This window comes from Manacus candei, unplaced genomic scaffold, assembly GCF_025592945.1.
Source record: "Manacus candei isolate 608988 ecotype Guabito, Panama unplaced genomic scaffold, ASM2559294v1 h1tg000005l, whole genome shotgun sequence".
Lineage (NCBI taxonomy): Eukaryota > Metazoa > Chordata > Aves > Passeriformes > Pipridae > Manacus > Manacus candei.
In genome coordinates, this window is record NW_026138053.1 from 16,654,653 (window position 1) to 16,676,214 (window position 21,562).

General features: G+C 37.5%; 1 protein-coding gene across 3 annotated transcripts in view; it reads right to left on the reverse strand.

Annotated features, from left to right (window-relative positions):
- Window positions 1-21,562, reverse strand: part of OLFM3 (olfactomedin 3) — a 50,795-nt gene that overhangs the window by 2,127 nt on the left and 27,106 nt on the right. The window contains exons 1-5 of one of the 3 annotated variants that reach the window (XM_051800536.1): window positions 18,511-18,709; window positions 13,387-13,533; window positions 10,826-10,981; window positions 7,674-7,893; window positions 405-511 (exon numbers count right to left, since the gene is read on the reverse strand). In XM_051800536.1, the coding sequence (XP_051656496.1) occupies window positions 405-511; window positions 7,674-7,893; window positions 10,826-10,981; window positions 13,387-13,533; window positions 18,511-18,639 (759 nt within the window). In that variant the 5' untranslated portion in view covers window positions 18,640-18,709. Of the gene's footprint in view, window positions 1-404; window positions 512-7,673; window positions 7,894-10,825; window positions 10,982-13,386; window positions 13,534-18,510; window positions 18,710-21,562 lie in introns of those variants that run through there. The other 2 variants (XM_051800516.1, XM_051800525.1) reach the window with 2 other exon arrangements.

Genomic DNA, 21,562 nt, shown 5'->3' on the forward strand with positions numbered 1-21,562 from the left:
TACAGATTATATGGGGCCTAATCCTGTAAATTTTAACTGTGCTGAATTACAAGTCATGCTCTTGAGTAAAAGTGTGGATGTTTGTTTTATAGTACTTGAGTTCTTAAAGACCCAAGCTCCATTAAACATGTTAAGAAATAAAAAGGAAGTGTAGTCAATTCAGAGAGATGTTTGTCATCCCTGAAAAAGCTGAAGGCATAAAGGTGCTTAGCTAACTTTTGTCTTTGGATATTTTTGCACAAACACTCTTGCTTTTTCTCTGACGATGTTAAGTGTAAAAATGACTGAAATAGAAGAAACATGCTTAGGAGTGTAACTTGCTAGGGGGAAAATACATTTTTAAGGATTAAAATAAAGCAAGTAAAAAAAAAGGGGGCACAAAGATAGTCAGTGCCTTTACATACTCGGTTATTTTTCTCCGATGCCAATGGATCCGTCATCCAGGCTCCAAATCGGGTTCCGGATATCTTCACTGTAATGGGGCCTGTAATTTTCATCAATTTGCCGCATGCTGAAATTAAAAAAACAAATGCATTAATGCAAATAATTGCACAACTCTCCTTGACATCTGTCAGAGCACAGGACCAATTGCTCTAAACTAAATTGTGGCTCCAGGGGATTCAGACTTATGTTGAAGATGAATTGTCATCTTCACTGAAGGAACTTTTCCATATCTTCTGAGCTGAAGTGAAGAACACTTAATGATAAATGAAATGAAGGCATAATCCTCTGTCACTTTTGCCTTCAGGAAGTTCAGTGCACAGCTAGGACTGATGGATGTTTCAGTTTTCCATTGACCAGGGTAACAGGGTGGTTAAGGGCACACAGGAAAAAATGAGCTTGTACACAAAGCAAGCTCTACACAAAGCTTGTGCCTGATTGCCCTGTGGTTGCACACATGTAGCTGTTCCAGGACTGGGGGCTGTGTGAAGAAAGTATGAGAATTACTCAGCAAGCTTGGCTGCATCACTTGGCTTCTATTTCATTAGACTGCCTCATATTAGACTGTCTGTGAGGAAATAATGAAAGTCGATATGATCTTGGATGCTGACCTTCCTAACAATCCAAAAATCTATATTTTAGGGGACATTAATAACATTCCTATTAGCAACAAGCTCCTGGTGGAATTCATTGTATTTACCAAGGATTAATATCACATAGTGGTGTGCAGGTGATTAGGTGAAATAGTATGGTTTTACAAAAAAGATGTTCCATAAGAATGTGAAAATAAGTGAAATCTTTCACTAATTTTTTAAATCTAAATGTAAGTACTTCTCTGTGCTACATGGTTGTGCTGTACTGTATAACCCTACCTACCTAGGAAATGTGGAAAACAAACTATCTGGTGTTGCGAATGAATTTATTCAGTTCAAAAGAGGGTCACATTAAACCTAAATTTTCTACTCTCTGTAACTGGCAAGGAGTGTAATGTGCCAGTCTGTTTCCCTCACTCAGAATGGGGTTAATGCTGTGGTGGCAACTCAGAGGCTGCTCGTGGAGTTTTTGTTCAGAGCCAGGGAAGTGGGGTGTATTGGCAATGAACATAACTGAATACATGCTGAGACCTCAATGAGCGGGGTAGGCTGTGTCTATTTTCCAGGTCAATTAAAAGCTACTATTATTTACAGATCTCAATCTATGGACATTGTAATATTTTGAAGATATTTTTGGAATTACCTATTTTAAAGAATCTTACAGTTTTTTTACAGTTGATTATCACTGTACAGATTTTTTTTTTATTCTGGATTTCTCTGTAGATAGGCTGCTATTATTGTGCACTGAGTGCTCTTATTCTACAGCTATGAACTGCTATTAGCTTGAAGGGTAGAGGATTATATCCCACGAAGGTGAAGGCTTTTGTTTTTAGATGGTATGTTAGTAAATAGTCTCAGAAAAGGGCATGAGATAAACTCAAACCTTCAGAAAGGTTAACTTTGGAATTTGGAATATTTAATTTGGAATAAAATTATCAGAAAACTAGTAATAAGTAGAAAGAAATTGGAAAAAAATAATTACTGCTGAATTTTTAGTTTTTAAAATAATTAAAATAAAGTGAATGTATGAGTTATAAGGGATACTAATTCCTGCCTTTAAAACACAGTACTTAAATTAGTAGGAAAACATAGTCAAAGAATTTGGAATCTGAAACAACGTTTCTTCTATCAAAAAAAGAAATCCAGAAAGTTAAATGTGGAATCATATATGAGTTGTGAAATTTTGCTTCTGAATGGAGACAACTTGTGGAAGGGGCCCATGGCAGAGATGTGAGGGTGCTCTCAGAGCCTAGGTTTGTGTCTGGGCTGGGTAATGCCGTGTTGGGGTAGGCAGGGCAGCGTGACAGTGTGCCTTGAATTTGCAAACTGTGGCTGGGTGAGCAGTGCCAGGGCCAGGCAGAGCAAGTGCTCAGTGAGGGCAGGCAGAGCATGGGGGGCAGTGGGTCGGGTCCCTCAGTGAGGGCAGGTGTGTGAGAGCTCACAGGTTTGCTCCCCAGCGTGGGTGTGTTTGTGGATTGTGGGGAGCAGCACAGGCACACACTGAGCTCGAGGCCCCACATCTCCAGCAAAGGTGTAAAAGCAGGTGATGTGTTTGTAGAACGTGCTAGCTGCTGGGGGGGGGGGCTGTGCAGACAGCTCCGTGGGTGTTTGTGCACGTGGTGATCCATATGTGAGTGAAGTCTTTGAGTCTAGCCAGAGAAGGGTGTTCAGAAATTTGTATGTTTAAGTGTCTAGTACTGTGGTTCCTCTGCTGCATTACTCCTATTTATCCTGGATGTACAGTTCACTGATTGCCAGTTGAAATGAACCAAGCTGTCTTCCCCTGTGACAGTAGTCAGATACTTTCAGAGAATAGTCTTTCAAAATGTATTGAGATGCTGTTCAGTGTGGAAAAAAAAAAGACATTGTACTTCAGCCACTAAATGATCATCAGTTTGAATCAGGGTGTATTTATGTGATCAATTTTTTATTCTCAGATAACATGTAGTGATCAAGAAAGGAAGACTGTTAGGACAGCTGCTTATAGCTGAGGGGTGGCTGCTGACTGAAAAAGTGACAGTTTTCAGCACAACAAAACAGAGCATATTGTAAGAGGCATGAGGATTTTTTTTCCTCCTGCCCTCTACAGTATGACCTATCCTTCCTTTTCCTTGTTCAGTTAACAGAAACCCATGGATCTGCCTATTTGTGTTATAATTTGATGGAACTGGTACTTAAGACTAAGGAGTAACACTACAAGTATATTTTCCGTATATGGTAAGTGATTCCTATTGTAGTGAAAATTCATATCCCATTAGCAGGTTTCTTCTGTAAACCTCAGCAGTAGTTGAGGTCTGCTGACCTACTTGTTCACAGCATGTACAGTAAAAAGGAAGCAGCAGAGCTGTCAGTGCTCACCTCTGTCTTGTCACCCCAGTCTCCTTACAGTTGAAAGATCCTTCAGCACAGGAGCTTAATATATAAAGTCTCTGCCAAAATTCTAGTAATTTAAGTTGCAGACAGCCTTTAATAAAATTATTAACATGATTTTTAAAAACAGGAAAATATTATTTACAGTTGTTTACCCTCACCCTTACTCCAGCTGCAGATTGTTTCAAAATCTCACTCTTCTGTTAATTTGCAAAATGTTCAGGGCCAAGTACATGCATGTCACCTTTTTTGAGTAGTGAGAACTCAAACCAAGCAGTAAGTCCTTTCAGTTCAGAAAGTACTGCTTGAAAGAACAGGACAAGGCCCCAAAGCAAGTCTTGGTTGAATGGTCAACCTTGATAAATCAGCTCACGCTGTTTTAAACTGTTTAAGGCTGCAAAGGTAAATTCTGTAGAAGTAAATTGTCCCAAGTATTCCACAAATCAACATACTTGCTTAAATACTGGTCTTGTGAATACAGTGAACCTATTGCTGACAGATGATGCAGAGAAACGTGACACATTTCTCCCAAAAAAGTGACTGAAGCCAAATTTTCCTCCTCTTCTCAATGAAATTCCTCTGCCCTTCAGTTCATGTTTTACTCTGTCAAACTGTCAGACAGTCCCCTAATGCAGTGTTGCTTCCAGTATTGGATCAGAAGTTAAGAGAATCGAGTGAACGCAATTATGAAAACCGTAAATCTAATTTCTCATTCTTCAAGAGAAAGGTGGTGTTGTTTTCTTCAGTTCTGTCTTTTGGAGCCCTGCCTTCAAATGTGTCCACCCATTTGTTACAGCAGACCTATAAAAATCGGCAGAATTGGAACAATTTATGTTTTGTTCATTATAAAGTAGCAAGTGTGCTGTCTGTGCTGAAGTGTTATTGACTTACTAACATAGTGAAGTAATTTATTCCAGGTGAGTATCACAGCATTTTGATGATACATTACTACAGTATGCAGTTTATGAATCTGTTTAACATTGAAATAATTGGTTATAGTGACTTTATAAGGATAATTCTCTTCCAGCTTGCCCAAGCCTGATCTTGCATTTGATACAGGAATTAAATTAATGACAACTCTCTCAAGAGTAAAGCTCAATATAATGTCTAACAGTTCACTGACAAAACAAGGCGAGTTTCCTCTGTGGTTTTAAGCACTTCCAACTTTGTGTTCAATCTAAGAAATTTCCCTTACTCCTCCACTGAAGTTAGTAACAGCTTCTTCTTCTCTACTTAAGTGTAAAACATGTTGATCTAAACCCAGTCTGTATTCTCAGCTGCAGAATGAACCTGTTAATTGTTTGTGTGGCTATACTAAAATTGATCCTGCATGCTGAGGTTTTTTTTGCTAGGGAATGGTAATACTAATATACTGAAGGGAAGATAATTTCTTTAACATTTTTCTGGCATGGCAAGTCTTGGAGTCTGAAATGAATGAAAATTCCAATTAGTTTTCAGTTGTGGCATTTCTTTAGCTCATTTTGTATGTAGAGAACTGGAACATAGACAAATGTAACGTGAAATGGGAATCACTTCTGGACTATGAATTTTCCATAGCTATGAGGTGGTGGAGAGTTAAAACTAGCCTATGTATTTTTTTTCCCCCCCAACGTGGCTAAAGCCTCCTTGCCAACCCTTTTCTTCTGTTTTGGTTTATAGCAATATAGCAATTTAATTCCCTGACAGGAGAAGGACCAGATGCTAGTAAGAAGGTAGGTCAAATGTATCTTCATACTAGCAAATGTTAAGAAGTTCAGGTACACTAAGAAAAACGATAGCCTTACCTTTTTTTTTCCCCTCATTTCATAAACACATTATGACAAGAATAGGAGGGTTCCAAGCACACTGTGCAACCTGCACTCCCTTCTAAATGTACATGTCTTACAGGACTGCCAGCAAAGGACCCATATGCACATAAGTCTATGTGAATTTGGGATGTGTGCAATCACATGCACTTTATTCCTACGTGTTTAGTTGCATGCACCCTTTTAAAGCTTTGTGAACAAATTTCTCATCAGCTTCTTCCTGGATTTTCTCTTATTTCACAAAGAAGCAAATTCCAGTCATCACAACTGTTGTGGTAATCACTAAACCTCACTGAAAGTAAGACAACTGCTTACTATATGTCAATGATGTTGACAGTGTTGCCAGTGCAGATGGAAGATCCCTTATAAGTGGCCAGGACAACATAAATAATGCATTATATGGCTGAAAAACACCTGCTAGGGAGAAGAATGGAAAATAGCTATTGCACATGCTGATTAGATAATTATATTGTGAAATGCAACAAAATCTGTGAAAATTCCAACCAGATCCTGTGGCAGCCTGCTGCTGCCATAGGCTTCTGGCCGTCAGATTGGCTGGGACACTCACAGCTGGACCATCTCCAGTGTGGTGAATGTGGCTGGGAAGAAGGTGTAGGCTCGAAAGCTGTTTTCCCCTTATGCTTCCTGATCTGAACTTTCAGGAGTTACAGCAGGCCTAACTGAAGCTGTTTTTACTTTAAAAAGTGCACAGGGATAGGTGAAAAAACCAGCCACTTAGCTTGTGACCATAAGAGTCATTTAGGCATCTAAGACTAGGGAGTAATGCCAATAAAGATGAATGAATCTGTGTTAGAGCTTGAAAAAGTCCACTCCTTTTTGATGATGGATACGCTTAATAATTTATTTTATACAAAAATTTTCTCTCTACTGTTAATATACGTAATTTTAATAGGAGTTTTTTCCATTAGGTACATCAAGAGAAATACAATATGTTGCAGGAATTCAGGATAGATAGGATGAGAACATACCTAGTAATTCTGGTATATATCTCACACTGTAGTCACTTCACTAATCAATATTACAAGATGGCGTAAAAGCAAAGAAAAATAAGATATTCATTAAAGATAAACTGATGATTTTTGGTGTTTAATAACTTACTCTAACCCTCACTATCAGAAAATACTGTCTATTCATAGGAATTGCTTTGCTTGCTGTGGTATTGCAACACATATTTTCTCCTGACTGTCTCCTGTCAATGCAGTAATGTGCTATTATGTGTGTGTACTGAGGGGAAAATAGGATCATAAGAAATTTGTGTTTGAAGAGGTCTTTCATGTATTTTAGTGCATCATCACTGTGCTATTTCCAGTGTAAAATAAAGAAACTGAAAATAAATAATTTAAGAGGCTAACTTAACCTAGTTTTTCTCATTCTGTTGCATCACAAAAATAAGGAGGCTCTGCTTATCTGTCAACAAGATATTTAAGGTAATGTGTAGTACTTAAAAGTAAACATCCCACACTTGATAACTGAGACACCAATCACAGGACTGAACCTTGGAATTTCTAGTTTATTGATGTTCAGTGTTAACATACAGTGTTTGTTTTTCATAGCGGGGCTCGATTGTTGCAATAGTAATCCATTCAGGAGTCTCAGAATGGATGGATAGACTGGGGAAAGGGGAGACTGCATTGTGTTTGTAAGGCAGGTAGGTTCTACTGATCCCTCCAGGGGTAATGGAAGATAAGGGTGACACTTGAAAATGATACTTAGGCTCTTAGTTTTGGTGGCTGATATTGAGCTAGCACTGGTTTTCAGAGATGCTCAATGTTTGACTTTTTCTAACTAAAGCCAGCATGTGAGCAGCTGAGATGGAGGCTGCCTGATGCAAACCTAGTGCAGTGCTCACTGGGTTTGTTGCTGTGCTTCCTACAGAAATCATCCTTTGTTCCCTTAAATTAGGCGTAATACTTAATTACATTGATATGCAAATTGGAGAATGGCACATCTCTCTTAGTGCTAATATTACAGGTCTAAAACACAGTACAGCCAGAGTGGCCTCTCAAGTTTCATAACAAAATGACAGAGTTATGATGTGGACATCTCAAAACTGATTCTAGTCTACTTCCCACTAAATTTTTTTTACACTGACATCCCAAGGGTGACTCTAGTAGCAATGCCTGTCTGAGCTTTTTTGATAGAATATTTGTAGCTCTCCAACTGCTTTGCAAAACTCTTAGAGTTTGAAATTGCTGTCTGTTATAATTTTCCATCTTAATTCCTTCTGTATACAGTAGGGCAGGTCATTATCTAAGATACACTGGCACAAAGTAACTGACCTTAGCTTCAGTTACTCTTGACTTTTATTAGGGTAGCACAGAGCAGAATATAATGTGTAGTCTTTCATCAAACAAAAATAAGCTCAAAACTTAATCTTTCTTAAGAGAGACAACTAAAAATACACAACCAAGGAACCAAATTTGCCATGAACTTGTTAACTTACTGAGCTTTTTCATGCAGTCTCGAAGCCTGGTTTCTAAGCTGAGGACGCGCTGGTGTAGTTCGTCATAGTCATAAGCACCAATTTCTTCCTGAATCCCAGTGAGCACAATAGACAAATTCCTAATTTCCTCCTTGAACTGGGTGATTAATTTGGCATCAGTTTTGTATTGTTCCAGAACTGGGATCAGTGGCAGGAGCTCATCCATCTTTTCTTTCAATTCCTGTTAGAAGCAATCATATGTCCATTAGAGCAGTTTAAAGGAGTTCAATCCCATAATTTCCTTTAATGTAATATTTATGCTTGATTACTGAAATGACTTGAAAATGATTATTTATTTTAGTTACAGATCTACAATTAGTCTATTTTGAAAGTGTTAGAAACCTCAGACTTAATCACAGTAAGCAGCAGATAAAATGCATGAGAGAACTGTTTTTCTGCTTTAAGGAAAGGATTACCTTTAAGTGGATCTCAACCAAACCTGTTGAAGGTCTGACTTTCCATCTATAGGATATAAACCCCCACTAAGTGTGTCTTTTTTCAGAAGATGGTTAGGCCTAAATGCACAGTAGTGTTCAAGGAGGTCATACCTGGTTTACAGTGCTGTCATACATAGGATGAGCTGTTAATTTCTATTTAATTCTTTAGAAATACTAAATTAATCTTTTTCTCAATGCATGTTGAGCACTGTTCAGTTCTGTTCCAGCCACAGTGATATATGCCTTTTTAAGTAAAAAATCCATGGTTCTTAACTGTGATTTGTATTAGTCATCCTGCTACATCACTAGGTGGCTTCAAACTTCCTCAGTTCTCTCTTTTCTGAACTACCATAAATATTTTTTTTGCCATATGCAGTTGTTGTTGCATTGACAATCTTATTAAACGTTGATTAAATAAAATAAGGCTCCACTTTGGAGTCTCAGATTGCCACTTCCTCAGATTTTTTGCCGTGTCTCATACTTTGAGAATTTGTCTTAAATACTGGCTGCCCATTTTTCATTTCTTAATTATTCTCTTAAATGCACTAATAATACAGGCTTTATTAAATTTAACCTAATTGTTTGAGGTGTTTTTTTCTTATGTTATTATTCCACAGAAAACCTCAAAGAACCTGCAGTCAAAAGGTCTTCCTTTATTGAAAAGTAGACAGGTTTGTCCCTGATATATCATCTGTATGAAGAAATTTGGAAATCTTTTTATAATATGTGGGAACAGCAGGACTTCCATAAGCAAATGCCAGAGAGACATGAGGAGATGCCAAGGTGGACAAAACAAGGCAAAGATGGAAATAAAGCTTTGTTAGATATTAGCATTTGGTGGTAATAGAGATTGGGAACAGTTTAGGACACAGGGGTTATTGAAAGGGTTAAAAAATCAATAGCTGGAGTATTCAGCAGGTTAAAGGGGAAAGCAGAAGAGAACTAAATGGAAGGCCAGGCACCAGAAAGAGGCTGAGTAGCAAATGTGTCAGAGGTTGCTGTGGTCACTGAGGTGTGCAGAAACACACAAATTTGTACTCTTTGGTTCTGATGAATATGAAAACACAGCTTTAGAAGATCTCATTTCAGTAAATGATATAAAGCTGATTTTGGCATTGTCATGATAAATTAAAAAATTATTGTTTTCTCCTGACACTCCTAGCTTGTTGCTACGATGAGTGGTACAAGGACTAATTTGTGTTGCAACACCAATAGGTGGTAAATGTATTCTGGCACTTCGAGCCTGCTGATATGAGAGGTTATGCTACATCCAGAATGAATTTCTTTGTCTTGGGAAAGATAAAGCACTGGAATTTTAGTAGATCAAATTTCAGAAAGCCAGCAGCATATTGTATTATGTTGACCTTTTAAATTATTCTATAACTTGATTGGCTGGAACTCTTTTATACTCCAGGCAAACTGTCAAACTGAAGTTAAATGACTGGCCAATACAAATATCGAATATTTAAAAGGTTAGAGTGCTGGAGTAATCTGCTGCCTTTGACATTGTGTATCAGACATTCAAATTTTGATATTTTGTTCCCAAGGAAAACTGTAATGAGAATACAGAATATATAATGGTATTATACAAATGTGTTGTTATTGTGGCAACGAGGGGCGAAAGGCAAAAAATGTGGAGATGTTTCTTCCTACTTGAAAATAAATGGAAGCATATGCTCAAACTCTAAACTAAGAACAATGACATAATCAATAAAGTTTGGTAGTCAGATCATTAGTGTACTTAATTCCTGACATTGTTAAGACCCACTGGATATTCAGCGTCTCTGAAAAATAAATTAGAACCCTTGGCTATGTAATTATATAGGTATATAACTCTAGCACCAATTAGAAAATTAAGTTCATTTTATATGAACTTTTATAAACACTTCAAAAATATGTATTTAACATAGTATAATTTTCATAATGTATTTCCTAGAACCTATTTTGCTGTCTTGCAGTCTCGAAATGTCAATTTATCAGACCTGCTATTTAAAGACCTTAAATATGCTCTTGTAATGTTTTTTCCTTTAAGAGTACTTCAGGTAGCTTTCTCAGAATACACAATGCTGTTCTGTAATCTCTGCAACCCTTCTTTCTCACAAAAGGATTAGCTTGTGGTTTTTGTTGTCAGTAAAATTCTCTGGAAGTCTTTTTTTAATCACACAAATGTGACTGGGAATGACTGCCCTCCTCCCCATCCCAAATTCAAAACAGCAAACCTTCAGAGATGAAATTAGATCTTAATTATACTGGATAAAAATTACAATAACCTGATTTATTATAGGCTTTCTTCCCTTCAACTGCAGTAAATGTCAAGCAACACTAAAAGCGCAGAACTCTTGTTGTTTGCTATTAATTCCATTGGATCTCCCCATTTATCACTGGAGCTTGAATGAATATAAATGTCTCAGTATGACATGCACATTGATACACAAAAAACCAGGAATCTGTTTAAAGTGACATTTCTGTAATGACTTAATAATTAATAGTTCCTCCCTATTACAATTAAATTGATCAGAGCAAAAGATTGTCATCATAAAGGAAGATTTATTATGCTTTTCCTTTTAATGATGCTCTTGTATGAACATTTCAAGCTGAGACTTTAGCAGTCCATGCATTGCTACTTAGTACATTGCTTCCAGCAGGCTTCAAAGTTATTGTTAAAATCAAACCTACTTGAAAATGCTTTGTCATTAATGTCTTCCGATCATCTTCAATTTGCCGAAACTTGGCCTTCAGCCCTTTCATTTGTGTTTCCATTTTTAAAACATATTGGAAATCCCTCTGAGTCCGTAGATTTAAAACTTCAATAGACTGGGACATATTCTGAACCTGTTAAAGAAGAACACTCTCTAAATGCACTTTTTGTTGCTTTTTTTTTTTTCCCCGGTTAAATGTCAGGCAATAAAACGTGCTCATGTCAGTGCTTTAGTTGTGAGTCATTCATACCACAGTACAGTTCCAAATTCCATAACTGCATGACAGTACAAATATTGGGGAACAGGGCGAGACCTTGAAGCCATAAATTATTTGGACTAGTTCTGTGAGGTAAAGAGAGAGAGACCCTTTAAGCACCATCATCAATGGGCTCAAAAAAAGCTGTCAGGCAATAGAGTCTACTTTGACACCTGTCCAGGTCCCTGTTGTTCAGAAAGTGCTATACAGCATTTGTTTCCTCCCACGCACTTTGGGAGGACAGGACTGAAATTTGGAGATTTTGGTTAGTACGAAGAGCATGCTTTTCATTGCTAGGCAATTATATAATAATTCAATATAAGGAATTCATAAGATTATCCAGAGATAAACTGGGGTGTGTCAATCATCAAATAGGTGTTTGCTCATAATTCTGTAAGTAAATGTAAAATTAGAAATTTTATCCAATTGTTTCAGCTGTAGGAACCCACAATTTTTTCAGATGAAAAGTACAGAATGTTCAGGTAACTTTTGTAGAGCAAGTGCAATTGTAGATATTGTGAGCACTTTTACCACAGTGAGACAACACTAACTATCTAGAGTAAATTATACATACTTCTAAAAGTTTCTGTTATGAAAGCAATGCTTTTGCCAGCCATAAAAATGATACATTTTCCAAGTGCAGTTACTGTATTTCAATAACTGTTTTCCCAAAACATGAAAAAACTAGACTGCTGTAAATGTAAGGCACCATGTTGAAGATCTGGCTCAAAAAAAACAAACAAAAAAATTTACCTTCCTAATAACCCAGCACTATTCCTGTTGTTTGCAAGAATATGTGATGTTTGAATGGATATTCATGTTTGAAACTAACACATGATCTAGAGAATGTGTGGATTCAGAAAATACTCTTAAAAATAGTATACATTAGTTATTGCACAGTCACTGTTAGCAGTTCTTAGGATTTTTAATGAAAAAAGCAATGTTTCTTGTTTCTTTGCATTTTAATTGTTCAAAGCAGGCAAAGTCCTTTGGGTACTGGAAGAGCTTTGAGCATTTCCATTTGATAGAAGAAGCATTCACACAGAGCCTCTAATTAAAAGACTGCATGGACTTAGTGAAGTAATAATATGCCGTTACACATCCATGTCTGCCACAGTTCCAATCATAAGAAAACAGCTTTTAGAGACTAATAATTTAGGTTCTTTTCTGTGGCAGCTCAAAAACTATGTTGTGATCTTAATGCATCTTTTCAGCCCCCACCTCAAAATAATTTTTTTAACGTTAATATTTTAGTATTTGGGAAATATGCTGGAGCAAAGACTGAAGTCTTCCTTTCTTAAGTAAACAGACAGCATGACAGGAGGTAACTCCTCTCGTGCTGGTTCATCAATGTTCTCTCCATGCAACTCACGCTATGGGTTCTGTCACAACTTGAAACTAAGTGCCTTCTGAAGTTCATGGGAGGGCAGGGAGCAAAAATCTGTGGGCATCTGGCAATATATTAGCACTGGAATAATTTTTCCTATAGCTAGAAAAATACTGAAAATTGTATCCTAAAAATATATGTTTAAATCTACATTTTATGTTGCTTTCTGCTGCTGTTCAAACACTCTCAAGCCTCAGGTTCTGTACTGCTGTGATACAATAACTATCACCTTGGTTATGTACAGGGAATGCAGAAGACTCATTTGTCTTTTCATGGTTGCACAATTTTTTCTGTGGATGCAAAACACTTCATTGATTTTACTATATGTGCAATAGCAGATATAATACTGGAAATGATAATACTGGAATTGAGAATTGGGTTGTTGGGGGAAATTTGCACCACCAGAGAATGAATAAATACTAATATCTGAGGAAAAAGCAAATGAAAAAATTAGAACTGTCTCATCTGCATAGTCTGCTTTCAAGATGCTGTCATGTCTCTATCTCATTACTTGTTGGTAAGAGACAAGAAATGACCTTCAGCAGTCTCATATGATTGAAGCTGAAGCTGTAGTTTAAATCCCACAGCAGCGAGCTAGTTTGAGGTGGGATTTGTAACTGCTTTTACACAGAAAAATCTGCCCTGGTGTGTAAGGAACAATCTGGGAGGAGTAAACAAGAGAGGAGATGCAACTTGGGTTGGGAAAGGTGTGACGTAAGGAAAACAGACAAGTAAATGATCGGGGTGAGAACGCTGGTAGGGAATATACTCTGAAGAAATATTTTTATTCAATAACTCTTCAGTAGTTTGTTATATATTAAATTTAGAGGGAAAGGGGTAGATTTATGTGGGAAGTTTAATAATCAAGAGGAGGAATTTTTTTTGGAAGACTTACCTTCTCTAGCAGTTGTCTGAGTTGCCTGCTTTTGGCATCTCTTGAACATAGGTTTTGTTCAGGTGCAACAACAGTGCAAATGCAACGGCCATCAGGATCCTGGGCTGAACTATAAACCTGCCACCCTTCCTTGGGGCTAATCTGAGTCTGTAACAATAAAATAATAACAATAAAAGGAACTGAGCACATTTTTTTATTTGAAAAAACACTATCTCAGAATATTTTCGTTTATTTTTGCAGTACATGTTTGCAATGAGGTTCCTCCCAGTAAGCAATTATTGCTCTTCACTAATTAGTTTGGCAGTTCTGCAGTTTTGCCATATCTCCCACCTTTGCAGTAGCTGTCTAGAAGTGTCCAGGACACACTGTTTCCAGGGTGGATGAGAACAGTATTTTGCTTGTGATTCAGCACAAACTAGTTGATTCAATTCTTTGCAAAAGGACATTACAGTTTTCATCAGCAGAGAACAAACATATCCTTTCAGCCTGAATGACTTTTACTTTAGACTAATGGAAACAACAAAGACAGAAAAGTACAAACATAAAAGCCCAGCGAGCGAGTGCAGTGTGTGACTCAGGCGTGGGGAACTGGCTCTGCACAGCTCAGATGTGGGTTATGGGTTTGCCCTTAAAGCTGTGCCACGTGGGAACTGTTCTCCATCGCTGCACACACACCAGAGGGAAGAGAGGCTTGCTCAGGGTGGCACTGAAAAGTGCCCGCTTAGTTCAGGTGAACGGGGCTCACGGCAAGCATGGCACAGGGCAGTTAAGACATTGCACATCCTTTACTGGGATGGGAGAATTCTGGAAATTCCCCAACTGTTCTTTTATACAGCAACCATGATCGAGAAAGAAAGGTAAAAAAAAATCACGTTTGCTTGCAAAGCAGCCTAACACTGCACTGCATTTAAAGTTTGTGTGGGAGTAGGTATCTGTTTAATGGGATGTATAGAAATGGCATAAGAATGAGAGGAAGTGATATAATTGGAGGATTGAAAAGATTCAAGTGATGGAATTAAAACCGATAGATACAAGAAGTAATTTTTTAACTCTTTTTAAATTATAATTTAATGTTGTGCATTATTCTTTCCAAATAATACAGTATTGACTGCTGAATTTCATAGTACAGATGCTAATGGATGCCATTGAAGTAATTTTGGACACAGTTGGAATCAATTACTATTTACATTATAAAACTGTACTCAGTATCACCAGAGAAGGTGATTATTCAAACTGGCAAGCTTTGATGTCGATGCTTTACTGGCAGCTTAGTGCAGAACGAGTTGCAGAGTTCCTCACCTCAGAAGAGGTGCAATATCTCTGTGGACTGAGGTAAGAAAAGAGCACAGACTTCACAAGTGACTCTTCAGAAGTGACTCTTCTGAAGAAGTCATTAAAGCTGGCAGTGACCTTCTACTGCAGAGTTAACAGAAAAATCAAAATTGTGTTGTTCCTAAGTTTTGCAAGGAAAAACAGTGTGTCACACTGTAGATGACTTGATGAGCTGAGGGAGCTGAGCCTTTTCAGCCTTGAGAAGGGATGGCTGATAGAGGACCCTATCAATGTTTCTAAGTATGTGAAGGGAGGATGTCAAGATGGAGCCAGACTCTTCTCCATGGTGCAAAGCAATAGAATGAGGCAACGGGCAGGAACTGATGCACATGAAGAAAACCTGAATATGAAGAACTTTCCTGTGCAGTGACCATGCAATAGAACAGATGACCCAGAGAGGTTGTGGTCTCCCTCACTGGAGATATTCTACAACCCTCTGGATGTAATCCTGTGCAATGTCTTCTAGGAGAAATTTGAGCAGGGAGGTTGGACCAGATGACCCACTGTGGTCCCTTCCAACCTCTCTCTCTCCGACTGTAAAGAGAGAAACTTGCCCTAAGGTTTGCTAGAAAGCTATATCCAGAGTTCAGTGCTAAATTATACTGGTGCTCTCTTCATCTTAATTTTTGTGGCAAAGGGAATCTATTTTAAGACATGGAGAACAATAAAACGAAACAAAATTACACCTGCAGAGGCAATTTAAATTGTTTTTGAGCAGCTACTAAAATTGTGACATTGAACAAGCAGACTTTCAAGGCTGTAAAACCCTTGTAAAGTGTAAGCTCTATTTACTCCAGTAATTTCCATGATTTTTTGTAGAGCTTATGCCCAAACAGTGTCGTCATGCAAAAGCATGGAAACAAAATTTTTGTTGAAGTTCTGGAACATATTCAGGACCTAAGAGTTTCTGATTCCTTTAGAAATTACTTAATATAAGTTTATGAAAAATTCTGATATTTGAACCTTATACCTGCTATGTTTAGATTGGGAGCAACTGATTTTACTGCATTCAAGTAAATTCTCTACAGTGGAGAATGTGTGAGAAAGCAGGATCCTGCACAGTCTGTAGTAAAGCCATTATAATCCAGGCTGTGTTATCAAAGGTACTTATATATGCCAGTGACATAATAAGTGTCCCTTTTGGCTTTATCTAAGGGAAAAAACCCCCCAAACCCAAAACCACTTCATTGATTAACTTAGCAGATATTTTTTTATAGTGTCTAACAAACACTTGATCAAAAAAGGTAGCTGCTATTTGGGAAAATATTTCTCTTAGTGAGAGACTGTCAGGCCTGACAGGAGTGCATGGTTATTGACTGCCCATGCATAAATAAGCACTTGCACAGTACCAAGCAATTCAGGCTACAGTTCTTTGCAGTATTCTGTGGTTCCCTGTACTTGGGGCTTTAGGGTTCCTTCATTAATTAAGATGGGTTAATATGAGTGATTGCAGAGAAAAACAAGCACATGTGTGGAGGTGTACTTCCCTTATTTTTCTGTTATTTTTTTAGTTTGACATTTAATCCCTCAAGCAGAAACTGCTGTGCCATGCAGAGAAAGAGCCAGAAGGCATCAAAACCTTAAAGGAGATACTGCATCTACTCTTCAATTGCAGGCTTACTGCTGACAGGCCTTAGTAAACAAACAAGAAAAGAAATAACAAGTGGAGAACAGCAACAACAATAAACTATGCTAGTTCTTGAAAATCTGGGAAAACAGAGGAGTCCCTCTAAAGCCCAGTATTAACCACTGCCTTGGCAGGCTGCTCTACTATAGGATTACTTCACTTACCTCTAAATGATTTATTTTTTTCTCTTGCCCTCATATATTCTGCTTAAACTGTTATAGGTACCTCTGATGTTACTATAGTGATAGGGCAAATGGCAATACTGTACTTAATACGTTTGCTTAAATAGAAACAGTATTTTCCAGTTTAGTCCTGGGACTAAAACAGAGCTCAAAAGAGGATGCCCCTTTACCCGACCCCTCATCCCTCCAGCTGAAGTGAGGAAACCAGGAGGTTTTGTTCTTTTTTACCTTGTACAATATACACAATTTATGAGCTATGTATGTGCTAGAAGAGAAATTCTGGAGAAGTGTGTGTGCTGCAGTGTTCAGGGGAGAAGCTGCCAGTGGGTAACTCTTGATGGCAGTTAAAAACACATCAGTGATGACCCCAGTATTATTTAGCACTTGGAGCACAAAGTCTCTCAACCAGCATCTAAAGTTTAGAGAAAGGCAGCAGATTTACAGGGCTTTTATATGCAAAAATAACCCCATGATTGAAATTCATATTTTCTTTACTTGGCAGATGTCGCCAAGATCATATAATCAAGTTTTTATGATGCTTTCCCCAGCTCTCCTGACACTCCTGCTACCCTTCTTGAAACAAAAAAATATTCTTATAACTCCAACTCAAGGAGTGCAAAGAGCATTCCTGAATTAATACTTAGGAGGCATTTATATCAGCAGTGCCTTGTTGTAGCCAAGGGAAGCATGACAATTTTACACTACTTGAAATCTGGACATGTCAGTGTAAACACATATAAACCTGTGGTTGTGTATAAATATATATATATAGTTATAATAGGTAGTGTACCTCTCATAGTTGCAACTTTAAAGTTGGATATAAATGCGATTGTGAACTTTTACTTGTAATATCATACTGTCAAGATCTAGCAAAATATACTGTAGCTCAGTGAGAACAAGTCACATATAAGGAAAATAAAATAAAGCTTTTTCTTGTATTCTCATCTTGCTGCTCTAAAAGACAAAAGAATTTTTTCTTACAACAGAATTAATTTTGAAGTAGTAATATTTAAAGTCTAAATACAGTGATTTTCTGCAGTAGTGTTTTTCCTGCATGCATATATTCAATTAATGAAATGCTGATTAGTAAATGCATCATTTTTAGTTACAAAAACAAAACTAAGTTCTGAGGATTAAGAACTACTATACAAATAGTTACATTTATATTTTACATAACATACTATTATGTAAACATCTGATTGCAGTTGCACAAAAAGATACACTGACAAGAGTGTTTTACTAAGCATTTAGAAAAATGACGTTGGAGTTTAATTTATGAATACCAGTATAGTGTTCCCTCTTGTCCAATTAAAGTGTTACTTGAATATTTAGGCTTCTTATGAGTAGTTAGTCATAGCTTTTCTGTAAGTTTTCAGTAACAGAGGCTGCTGTATATGAGCATCAATGATACAAAGTGATATTTGTAATTTGTATTATTCCTATTATCAATCTTTCTAAATTCTGGTATCCAACCTCCTGGTACCAATTTTACTTATTATTCAGCTATTTATTTGCTTAACTGTACACCAATAAAGAAAAATAGGAAAGAATCAGACCCTTTGGATATTGTAGTGAATAGTAAATATGTAATATTATACAGTTTTCAAAAAGAAACCTACTGCCAAATAGAAATTTTCTTTATAATGCAATGCATTTTTCTGGGGCAGTAAGCATAGGAAGAGAAGTGTAGACAAATGAAATGACATTGCTGTAGTCTTTTTAGAATTCCATGCTCAAGATGAAGGCATTTGATCTTAAATATTTAAGGATGCTGTTTTAAAATCTTTCCTTGCATAGAAAGACCGCAACATGCTCACCAGTGTGCACTTTTATGATGCCCATAGAGAAACATGCATTAAGAGATGATAGGAAGATTAGTAGCTTAAAAAGAGATTTACAAAGAGGCAACAAACTGAAGCTTTTGCTGGCACTTAAATACTAATTCAGCATTAAGATGGCTTGCAACATATCACAGCTACTTACTAGAGTATCTGAAGTGGTTATTCTGGTGGTATTTAGTCCTACCAGAGATGGGAGAGTTTGGGACATCCAGTTAGAGATCATTGCCATGGTACTGAGAACAGCACCAAGCTTCAGCAGTGGAGGACTCATTGCTGTGGAGCTAATGAGTTTTCATAGTGAGTGATTATCATCCCAGAGCAGGCTGGCAGTGAGAGGCGTGACTGCAGCACACAACATCCACAGCGTGAAAGGAGATCAAGCTCCCCAGATTTAATCATCCATTAAAAACACTCATATCCTCATTTGCCCTCTGTCTTTCTGCTCTAACAAATACTTATGACTATCTTATGCTGACCACTAAATAAACAATCTTTTCTACGCCAATAATCACTGCAGTTTCTAGTGGGAGATGGCATGGGTGAATTATCTCTTTATAGGTGCTAGAGAGTCGATTAGCCCTTAATTAATTCAGTCCTTGCAGAGTGGTCTGTATTCCTGTCTGAAATGCAAAAGCCCAAGCACAAATAACCCCCCACTCCCCATCATTTCTTTGGTAGAAAAATGCTCCAGTTTGTTTCTAAATGTCACTGTACTTGTCCAGGGAGAATGGGAGAACTCTCAGCCTGCCCATCAAAGCACCAGAAACCTGATTTGTTGATCTCTCATAAATTACAAACAGCACTGACTTTATTATTTGTAGAGCTTGTTATTAAGATATTTGTTGTTCATTAAAGAACAACAAAGCAGTAAAGATTCACATTTCTCAGTGTTCTTGTTAGTTTACAAGTTTTTATATCAAGAGTTACTGCATTACTTCCAGGGTTGGCAGACTCAGTATGTCTTCATTGCTGCTTGGATGGGATCAGAAGATAAACTGAGGGTTGCACATGTAGCATTTTTGAGGTTTCCTTTGTCTCCGCTGTTAAATCCGCTGTTCTCTAGTGCTGTAGAATGATCTCCAGGTTCAGTAGCAATTTATCTTATTCATATATTTACCAAGTGTAGGGGGGGAAAATAAAAAAAGTGTAGAAATCATTGTGTCATTGGGGCAACTTTTTAAGAATTATTTCTAAAAGAAGTGCTGAACAAGGACTTCTAATAGCAATTATTGAAGAGAAAAACTTGCTTAAAAGTTTGCAGAAAGACAGGCTACTGCATATCCCCCAGAGGTAGTCAGGAACTTTGTTTCTGAATTTGCTTCCAAAAAACTCTGTTTTTTCTTAAAGAATATTGGCAGTTTGTACAAGGGAAACCTGCATGTAGTGAAACTGAGGGGCTGTATTTTTATAGGTGTATGGCATTGTGAATGTATTTATTAAAGCTACTAAACCCCTGCAGAAGGTTTTTCAGATTCTGAGAGCTCATACACCAATCAAGGCTAGGCATTTCTCTTCCAGCATTCATTCCAAATTATTTCCATAAATCTCTGCAGTTTAAAGATGTTTCTCTTTTTTCCTCGTTACATCAATCACCCCCTCTCTGAAACTGCTACCATCATTAACTCGCCACTCTAGGAAGAGGAGCGGCATAAAGACACATGGAAAATTAATTTTTTAAAAAGAAACTGAAAAACCCCATTAAGAGCTATTATATAATCTTATAAGAAGTCTTTCAGTGATAGAAAACAGAAAGAAAATCTGTGTATCCAAGTATGAAATGTTTTCTGGTAGTTACAGAGCAAGCTGAGCTGTGAAATGCTTCAAATACTCAAAAAAACCTAATTCACTGGAGAAATGAATTTGAAAACAGTGAAAACATATGAATTTGTTTATGTAAAGTTTCCAGTGATTTTCTGCCATTTTAATTTTCAGTAGCATTTACATTAGATATTCAATAAAACCTCATAAACTTTTCCCTCAAATGTGTGATATGATGATGGATCTAATGGAAGAAAAAGAGCTTCTTTTCTAAAATATAAACAGGTATCTCTTTAGTAGAGAATTACTGGATTGTGGAGAGACTCCTTTTTTCTTCAAGAGAGGCTGGAAATCTGAATGCTTTTAGAGGATACTGGGATCCCTTGTCTTGCTGTGAACATCCACAAGACAGAAATTAAGACAGTAGAAAAGTGGAATTCCATGTAAAAGGGGAATTTGTGTTTTGGAAGTCTTAATGGGCTATGTCTGTGCTTATGAATACAACAGGGTTGGGGCATGGGGTTGGACATTGACCTGTAGCAAACCCTGTTGTGGGTACCACACCCCCTGATTACCTTTTCCTTTTCTGCCAGGCCATGATTTAGGGTTACATGGTTTGGGCATGGATGCAGCATTTCGAGAGGGAAAGAGAGTAGTTTTGCTGTGTGGAAAGGAGCTGTACCTCAAGGTCTAGAAAGCATCTCATCTCCATTTTATTTAGTAGCATGGCTGTATTTGCATTTGGCCAAGTGCTGTCTTTGAAACTGAGAGCAAAGGAACCATCTACTCTTTGATTTCTGCTGCATTCTGACAAACTGGTCTTCGTCTGTTACGTAAATTAACAGCTTTACATTACAGAAATATTTGGCTTTATCCTCCTGTATTTCCTGATGCAGATAATTGTCAAGACTGACTCATGAAAAAGTGAAGTGGGGAGGGTTATCCTGCCGACTTGCCCTTCATCCCATGATGTTTCCTACAGTCTTTGGCAAGTCTCTTAAACTGTCACATCATACTGATTCCCTCTGCTAACACATTGCTGTCATTTCCTCTATAAGGATGAAAGAGAGAAAAATTCTTCAGAAGTCTAACCTAGTGCTCACTCCCAGTGGTCTGACACCTCACAGGCTATGGTATATATATAGATACTAATCAAAAGTTTATAGGTTTAACCAGCATGGCACTTAAAGGCATTTAAAGGCTGGAGCATCCTACCGTTAGGATTTTCTAACAATGGTGGCATTAACAACATTTCCCTCCTGACACATGAAGATCTCTTTCTGGAAGCAGAAAGACTGAGAAGGAAAATTATGTGTCTGTTCAGAAAGCACCACATATTTCCTGCAAAATCTTAAAAAATAAGACTTTGTGAACACGTCTCATTTCAAGCAAATCCATTTTTGACGTATACTGCTTCTTGACACCATCCTGGAAGG